The 9,407-nt window shown below is 42.4% G+C and overlaps 1 protein-coding gene across 1 annotated transcript; it reads left to right on the top strand.

Annotated features, from left to right (window-relative positions):
* The first annotated feature begins 375 nt into the window (after positions 1-375).
* On the top strand, positions 376-4,885 carry LOC147615674 (rop guanine nucleotide exchange factor 7-like). Its single transcript, XM_086778233.1, has 8 exons — positions 376-724; positions 870-1,191; positions 1,861-1,977; positions 2,097-2,251; positions 2,484-2,558; positions 2,652-2,939; positions 3,160-3,525; positions 3,887-4,885. Exons 1-8 carry the CDS (start codon positions 692-694, stop codon positions 4,352-4,354), a joined length of 1,824 nt encoding a protein of 607 aa, XP_086634359.1. The 5' UTR covers positions 376-691; the 3' UTR covers positions 4,355-4,885.
* The last annotated feature ends 4,522 nt before the right edge of the window (positions 4,886-9,407 follow it).

Genomic DNA, 9,407 nt, shown 5'->3' with positions numbered 1-9,407 from the left:
CAAATACACACACACACACACACACACTCTCTCTCTCTCTCTCTCTCTCTCTCTCTCTCTCTCTCACACACACACACACACACACACGGGTACACACATACTCGTAAACACAGTTTTTATACACCTCCATGGCCTCTTGGGTATCCCCGGTCTAATGGGGTGGGGATGATACGAAAGGCTTCTAAGTGCGAACAAGGTTGTAGTGGAGTGGTTAAAGCAGACGAAGTTCCAGCCACCACCAGTGATCCATGCACCCAGTGATCCATGCACGCTTGCGTCTATGAAACCGGAGTTGGGTGTGTGAGAAAACCGGTGTGCCAAACTTAAAAAAAAGTTATGAACTTTTAGTTTTAAATCACAATTTTATCGTGAAAAGGATCGATCCAAGGCTTGGTAAAAGTAACTTCCGACGAGGCGGTGAGTACTGTTTGGAGTTAGCCTAGCGTTGTAACTTGTATGCTGCCCGAGTGTAGCTTCGCACCCTCTCAAATTATTGCTATCCCCACCCCTTCTCTGTCCGCCTAGTCGGCCAGAATCATTACATCTCGCAAGAATCAAACAATCCCTTAGATTTTCGTTTCTGAGCTCAACCTTGTCGACCATCAGCAGCAGCAGCAGGCCTTCCTTCACCATGCGCAAGCTTGAAATCAGTCGCGGAAATTGCTGAACAGGCAACATTTAGCTCCCTATCATGGATACAAGTGTCCATGGCGAAAAAGATAAGGTTGGAAAAACCCATAGTTCACTATTGTTCTTGCCCTCCTCCACCATCGTCACCACTATCACTTCTAGCTTTGATTATGCTTTTCTTCGCTTTCTCTGATTAGGTTTCCCTGTACTTATGCCAATCCAAATGGACTTTTATGCAGATTATGTCACTCAGAATGCAGGAAATCTATGGAAACCCTAGCTCAAGGTTGGACATGGCCTTGATTGATGCCCTTCATGATCAGTTTGAGCAGATTAGCTTTGGTTGTGCAAGCTCAAGCTTTAGTATGGATGGTATGAGCTCAGAGGCACTGAGCCTCAGCTTTGGCCATGCTGATGATGGCTCCAGCAGCACTGATGGGTCATCTCCTCTTGGATGGCCCCCAAGCAGGGTGGAGCAGTGCCGGTCTGTTGCCCCGAAGCCATTCTGCGGTAGCAGTGGTGGTATGTTCTGGGCTGAAAAAAGAGAGACAGAGATGACTGGTGAGTTTTCTGCTCCATTCCTTCACCCATTATGATTACGCATACTTTGAGGTGTAGAATTGAATCAGTACATTGTTTAGATACAGAGTGTGACCATGCCCAACAATGGGTCGGCTCACAACCCGGTTACAGCATTGCCAGATTGGTCCCAAATGTCATCTTTGGACGTGTTGAGAATATGAATCATGGATGCCATGTTTGGATGTGTTACAGTATGTGAAATCACATTTCTTTTTTGTTTCTGTGAAAATTGATGTCGTTTAGATGTGTTGGAGTTTGTGAATCACATCATATTCTTGTAAGAATTATGAATTTCATGTTGGGATGTATTGAAGTATGTAAATCACATCACATTTTTTTGTAAAAATTTATGGACATGTCATGTTGGGATGTGTTGAAGTATGTAAATCACATCACACTCTTCGTAAAAATTTATGGTTATGTCATGCTGGGATGTGTTGAAGTATGCAAATCACAGCACAATTTTTTGTAAAAAAATCATGGATGTCATATTTGGATGTGTCAAGTATGTGAACCACATCTCTTTTTTATGAAAAAATTCATGTTTATGTCATGTTGGGATGTGTTTAGTTAGGTATGTGAATCTTATTCCATCCTTTGTAAAAGTCATGGATACATTCAATTGATGCTAAAGCTTTGGTTTTGCAGAAGTTGAAATGATGAAGGAAAAATTTGCCAAGCTACTTCTCGGTGAAGACATGTCGGGTGGTGGAAAGGGAGTCTGCTCTGCCCTTGCCATCTCTAATGCCATCACTAATCTCTCTGGTGAGTTTTAGGCAACCCTTTTCTCTCTCATAAAAGAGCATTAGAGTGAATTGATCTGAGAATTGGGAAACTGTACAGGTGGGAAAAAAATAATAAAGGTGAGTTTATTCATTTTGCAGCATCTGTGTTTGGAGAGATATGGAGACTTGAACCTCTCTCTCTCTCACGTAAGGCTGTGTGGAGACGAGAAATGGGTTGGCTGCTTTCTATTGCAGATCATATTGTAGAGCTTGTGCCATCTTTGCAGACGTTCCCAGACGGCAGCAATTTTGAGGTGGGCTCATGTCTGTTCCCCTTTTAACTTTTTTTTCATTGTGACTCCTCCATCACCCACTATCATGTCTAAACCGGGTCTGTTGGTTGTCCGGGCCTGCTCAGTCATGGCGCACCTCATATACATGAGCTACTGGTATCTGCGCAGTTACAATTGGAGGCTGGAGAATTGGTTCACCCTGATTTAATCTTGTCTCTTACCAACTCACTTAAGCTTTTGCAATATTTTGCAGGTAATGATTAGCAGACCACGTGTCGATCTCCAGGTTAACCTTCCAGCCCTACAGAAGCTAGATGCAATGCTTCTGGTATGCCTCTTTCACTTTTGTTTCTAACGTACATGACTGCATAGCCTTTCTTTTTGATGCAGTTTCTTTGACAGATTTTACCCTCCATTGCAGGAGTCCTTGGACAGCTTCCATGAAGCTGAATTTTGGTATGTTGATCAAGGGGTTATTGCTGACGAGGATGATCACGGCATTCAAAGACCCTCTCTACAGAGACATGAAGAGAAGTGGTGGCTGCCTACAACTAAGGTCCCTGTAAATGGCCTCTCAGAAGGCGAGAAGAAGCGGCTGCAGCATCAGAGAGACTGCATCAATCAGATACTTAAGGCTGCTCTGGCAATTAACTCCCAAATCTTGTCTGAGATGGAAATCCCGGATGTCTATTGGAATGCACTCCCCAAGGTACTTCGTTGCAAAATTCTCTCTAAAACATGTCATAGCACATCAGGGTACAAGACACGGTTGTATATCCTATATATGAAACATACGAAAATGTTATCTTGTTAGGCATGCTGTGTCACAGTTGCATCCCTTCTGTTTAGCATGAATGCTTTGCTCTAATCTTGTCCTTAGTAAGATAAGAGTGGGATTATGACGTATCTATTTATGGTTTTCTTAAAAGAATGGAAGAGCAAGTCTTGGAGAAACCATCTACAAGAGCATCACATCAGAGTTCTTTTCCCCAGAGGCATTTCTTTCTACTTTTGATTTATCAAGTGAGCACAAAACTGTGGAGTTGGCCAACCAGATGGAAGCCGCGATCCACGTGTGGCGGCGTAGAAGGCTGCCAAAAACTACACACAGATCGGTCAAGGATACCCGGAAAAACACCAGGAACTCTTGGGGCATGGTAAAAGATTTTGTGTCGGATGTTGAAAGAAGGGAGTTTCTTGCTGCAAGAGCGGAGAGTGTTTTGCTGTGTTTGAAACAAAAATTTCCAGGCCTTCGGCAGTCCCTCTTAGACATGACTAAGATCCAGTACAATAAGGTACTAATTTCAAGGAGGCATTTTTGAGGGAAGTTAGGGTGCATATACCTGTATGGGGTTAGGATGCACATACATATATGGGGTGGTCAGCAATCAGTATGCACATACATACATTCTGAGGTTATGATGTGCACACACCCCCAGGCATGCTCACACACACACACACACATGCCCCTGCCCACCCACATGCTCACATCCCCCCCCCCCCCCCCCCCCAAAAAAAAGAAAAGAAAAGAAAGGAAAAAGGCTATCCGTATAACACACACACACACACACACACACACACACACACATATATGTTGGGTATATCCGTTGATAATCAAATGCTTGACTTTCTATTTTCTCTTTGATGATCATGTAGGATGTTGGACAGTCAATCCTTGAAAGCTACTCAAGAGTGATGGAAAGCTTGGCTTCAAATATAATCGCCCGGATCGATGATGTTTTGCATGTCGATGACATGAGCAGGGGTGCACTGCCCCTACCTCCTACAGTTAAAACCCGGGGGGTTCCATCTCAGAGGCGAGGATATTCCCTGAATTTATCCATTCATCATACTCCATATGGAACTCCCTTCGAAACACCAAGTGTCTCTCCGACACCGTCACCCAGTCCAAGGAGAACTCCAAACTCTCCATTCAGTTCTGGTCAGAGCTCACAAGCTTTCCTGGATTATATCAATCTTAGTTGTGAAGTGGAACATGACGGCAACCATGGAAGCCAGGGATACATGAAGCCGCCTTTAGGACAGCAAAGTAAGGTGGCATTACCATCAAGAAGTTTGAACAGCAGCAGATCTCAATCAGTTCATCCAGTTCAGGATGAGTAAATCAACTACACTATCATGCCTTGTATCAGTGGATCTTGGTTGTGTTAACTTCACATGCTAGGAGATTCAAATACATGGACCGACTGTAGCATCATCACCTTGTGGCACCTGCTTCTAAAGTGTAGGCAAAGGGCACTTTTGTTATCAGTATGGACGGTGGTAGAGGCAAGAACGGTTTGTTGAACTTCTCAAATGGCCATTTCAACAGACAGAAGGGCATAAAGACTCCATGAGAGCCCATTTGCCCTGCCCTAAAAGTCTATTATTTGTTTTCCGAGTGAGTTTCTGGTGCTGCAATCAGCTTGTAATGTAGGTGGGACAAAGCCTCACTTACATATGGTTAAATTGCTCTGTTTCACAAACAGGGAGGGGCCACCAAATTGATGTAGGAACATCTTTTTCTTTTCTTGCTAATGTGTATCAAAGTTAGTCACAGACGTGAAGAGAATACATCATCTGATCACAAGAGAGGTGAACGAAGACTTTGTACAGTCGATGGATTCTAATGAAAACATTTTTTTTTCAAAATTATTTGCAATGGGTTCATTGGCTAGCACAGTTGATACATCAGGAGTAACTATTGATGCTGAAGATGGGGTGGCCATTTAGAAACCCAACATCCAAGTTTATATCTTTCATATTGCCATATGTTGTCTTCTAAGCAACAGGGTGTCCAAGGCATCTCTCTCTTTTGTAATTTGTCTTCATGTTGGATTCTAGCTAAGACATTGGGGCCATCCCATGTACATTCCTTTCCTCATTCCAAGGTATACATGATGCTCCAAAGTACTTGGATGCAAATTAGAGCGTTAAGTCAAGCGTACTAAACGCAAACGCGATGCTTCTAATTCTTTCGACTTAGATGAGGAGAAAAGTGATTATGTTAAAAGTACTGTTAAAGCTAGTAAGGAAAGGCCGTAAAATCGTGTTCATCAACTTGAGCCTCAAACTATTCATAAGGGGTCTAGGTGATAAATTTGGTTGAAAAAAGCAGGTAAAAGGTGAAACTTTGTAAGAAAAAGCAAGCTAATTCCTCCATAAAGCCTAGAATATCTCTACCTCTCCATAACTCATAGTGTTTAACATTTTCCTCATCTATTGGAACTTTTACATGGATAAAACCGACTTTGAGTCTTAGTAAGGTCATGTGGATGAAACATGTTAACGTTCAACCCTAATAGACTTAAGTCCTAATGAATTTTATGCATTGCTCTTTTTTCTTAACTTTTTCATTTACTTGAACTTGTAAAAGAATATCCCAAAATTTGTTGATATAAGCTTGAACATTCTCTTTATCAATCTGGCGTAGAGTGTCCCATCATTGACGTGCTGTAGCTTTGTACTACGATGGTAGAAACACTTTCGATCAAATGATTACAAGCACATTTAATTTTATCTTTTTCAGAGAACTTCTCGTCTGAGAAATAGTCATCTAGTTGGATAATCCAAGCAATGAGAACTCGTGCAACCTTCTTGCTATCATAATTTTAAAAAGTGAATGCCTTTCGACCGATTCCTGAGTCTTTCTTAGAATTTTGAGCACACAATTTCTATATATAAAAACTTTATCATAGTCTTTGGCTATAATTATAGCTTTTGAAATAGAGGATGGTTTTGCATTCTTGACGAGGTTATTCAATGGTAGATTAAGCTTCCAAATGAATCGATGGAGAAGAGTTACCTCATCCATCTCTGGAGCTAATTGCAGAAGTTTAGCAAGATTTTGGTGGTATTCATGGCTAGCCTGCTTTGTCTTCTTCCTTTCTCAGAAGGAGAGGAGAAAGTGGAGGTCGAAATGCCATAACTACGCCTTGGCGGATTCATCCACGACAAGGAAGAGCCTTAGAGTGCAGCGCACATAGGTGTCAATGAAGCCTGATCGTCGCAAAATAATTTCGAGGAGGTGCACTAACGCTCGCAGAAAATTCACGCCGCTTTGAGGCCAGTGGAAGTGGCATAACAATTGAAGATGAAGATGACTTTGCCTCCCTTCCTAAGATAGATATTGACTCTCTATGTCCAGTTGCGGTGGTAGGGGGGGAGCTTTTCATTTTTTTGCATGACATTGAAAAGTCATGTGGCCTCCACATGGATGAGTGCTTGAGCATACTCAAGGTGAAGGCGGAGTTCCCATTCGAGATGACTCTAACATAGGTAACATGGAGGAGAACCTCCTCCCACTCATAGACTCGGTGGAGGAGACAATGGTGATTGCTGTGGAGGTAGCCAGGAATGCAGAGCAGGCAAACGTCACCGAGGAGGAGTTCCAAGCTACGTATCAAAGTGTATCCTGTGTAATTGTTCCTTGGACATCAACTCCAACACATAATATCAACGAATCCAAGTAACATTGACTTGGAAAGAAAGGCTGATGCAGATGAAGATGATAAACAAGAGAGGGTGCTAGAGATGGACAATTTTGCTATACGGGGCGGGGGAGCGCGATCTACTGCAGGTCCATATCCGGCTCTTGCCCACTACATCGAACACCTCCCACCTAATGACGTGATTATTCACAAAGAATTCACACCCGATGCCAGCTGCCCCCTTTTTGCATTGAAGACCTTCTCAAAGCAACTGTGTGTGGCCACTATTGGCCAGTCAGTTTTGTAATCCTAGTTAAACAGTCGTTAGTCATGGCCACTTTTGGGAGCAGCTATAGAGGCAAGGTGCTTGCCCAATTAGGAATTGCCAAGTAGCTTGTCACCTCGAGAAATCGCCACTGCCATTCTAACCGGAGAGCTCCCCGTAGCTAAGAAGCGACGAACCTCACTTGTAAAAAGTATTCCCAAATCCCATATGTAACTTTTTATATCAATACAATGCAGAAAGATGCTTTTAAGTACATGTGCTTGATTTGTAATGTGAAAATATTTACCATTTAATTTTAGTTGGTTTTCAAGTGAAATAAACGTGTTTTCCCTTGACGACATGGCCAGAAATAAACGTTCAAATTTTTGGGAAAAAACTACAAAAAATTTTAGAAGGGCCAGAGGGGTGCGAAAATGGCCTGCAGCACGAGGCCCCCGTATATAGCAGTTTCGCACCCCTCTGGCCACCATCACGATTTTGATAGCTTTATGCTCTCCACTAGAATGAGAATAACTTCTTTAATCCCTAATTAATCATATAAAATGGTGGACATTCAACAATATATATTTTCTTTATTTTGAAAAAAGTGGCCAAGGCCATCTTTGGTTTGGTAATCAGTGAGCATGCAAAAAGATATTGAGAACCAAATGAAGATGTACTGCAATCTACAAGAGCAATGCCATCCCTTTTGATCTCTAATTTACCTTAATTTTACAAAGGAAATCAAAGAAGTATATGCATTTTGATTTTGAAGTTTTAAAAGTAATCATGTCTTATAACGAACTTCATAATGTATTGAGTTGTCAATAGAGCATCTCAATTCTGTAAGGTTCCCCCCTTCTAAAATAGGAGAAACACTTAAGATAGTCCACTAAGTCTTAACTTGGAGAAAATTTCCTATTTATCGACACCTTGACCATGTAGAGATTCAAGGATACGATTCATAGGTAAGACCTAGTCCTATTCCGCAGGGGAAGCATGATCTTCTAAAAGTCAAATCACCCATAGGGTAATTTATCATAAATTGGGCAACTACTAGACTTGATTTCTAGAGGCAACGCTTTTTTTCTCATCCATGCAAGGCACAGCTGCTGACCTAGTCTTTTAGAATAGAGTTGCCTAAGAACCTAATTATCTAGCGTAGGGCTTTCACTTAATCTGTTGGAAAGCTACCCGACTAATCGGGTCCACCCGTTCGTAGGATGGTGCCATCGAGGCATTCCATCCTCCCACTTTTCACCCTACTCATGCATCAATTTGTTTTCTAATTAATCCTACCACACTGTTTGACATAAATAAACATGTTCCTTAATTAAGGCCCTTTTCACAAGGTTTGTTAAAACAACCTTTTTACACAATACAATCATGCCAAAGACAAGATATATATATAAAAAGTTTATACATGAATCAATTCCATACAAGCCAAATCGGCTCTCTTATTCTTTTCCTTTATTCTGTCGATGATCTAGAATTCGGCCTTCCAGCCTCTACATGCTGGGCAAAACCCTACGGGACCATACACCTCATCGTCGGCCGCTGGCGAGGACTCAACAAGATAACAATTTCAATGCAATTTATTGAATACAGCATCACACAATTCGTAACTTCATACAATTTTATGTCATTATTTTTAAAAGAAAAATATACACATTTATTAGCACTAATATAAAAAAACTCTTCTTTAAAATATAACCAAGCTAACCTGGCCACCATTTCCTTGAGGAGCTTGAAAAGGGAGGGTTGGAGCATCTTCCCTAATCTCGTTGTTGCGCGCTCCTCTCAAGGCAATATTCTGACATTTTTGGGATGGGGCCATCTACGTGGACACCCATGCTGCCCCAGACCAGATAAGGTACATGCGTACCACTCCTTTCCTTGATAACCGACACCGTACCTTTCCCCTAGACCCATGCAGGCCACTGTTCCATAGCCTTTGATGGTACACCGTCCTTTCGTTCTTGCTTTGCGCAGTGCCCGTACCCATATCCCACAGCTATATATATACCCCCGGGGGGTGCTCCACAGGCAACATGCATTTCTGCGCAGCGTATGTCCTGTTGTAACGCCGTCTGTCCCTGTGCAGTGTACTTGCTATAGTACAGCCGCCCCTTGCAGCCACCCCTCTCACACCCTCTCATTTGCCTCTTTTCAGATAAGGCAATTTTCCTCCATCCCCCTCTTGCTAGGAAGCAGTGTCCTTAACTCTTCTCCCCCCGTGTGAAGAGACTTACAACAGCCCTCAGCCCTTCTCCCCTTTAGCAAAACGTTTTTTGTCTTAAGGACATCTCACAATCCCCCCCCATTTGTGTAGACTTTAATAAGAGGTTTTTGCCTTAAGAAAGGGTTCATGCGCTATAGTCTTTTGCTCATACGGTGAGCAAACGATCTCAGGATTGAGATCCGACTGAAGCATTTCGACCGCGACAGCGAGCTTTGAGGCAGGGTCCCCAAATTTGGAGCA

Source organism: Cibotium barometz, chromosome 39 (assembly GCF_041138505.1).
Source record: "Cibotium barometz isolate CiBa-2024 chromosome 39, ASM4113850v1, whole genome shotgun sequence".
In the NCBI taxonomy this organism is placed as follows: domain Eukaryota; kingdom Viridiplantae; phylum Streptophyta; class Polypodiopsida; order Cyatheales; family Cibotiaceae; genus Cibotium; species Cibotium barometz.
Note: the sequence above shows the minus strand (reverse complement) of the source record. Positions and strands in the feature narration are given on the sequence as shown.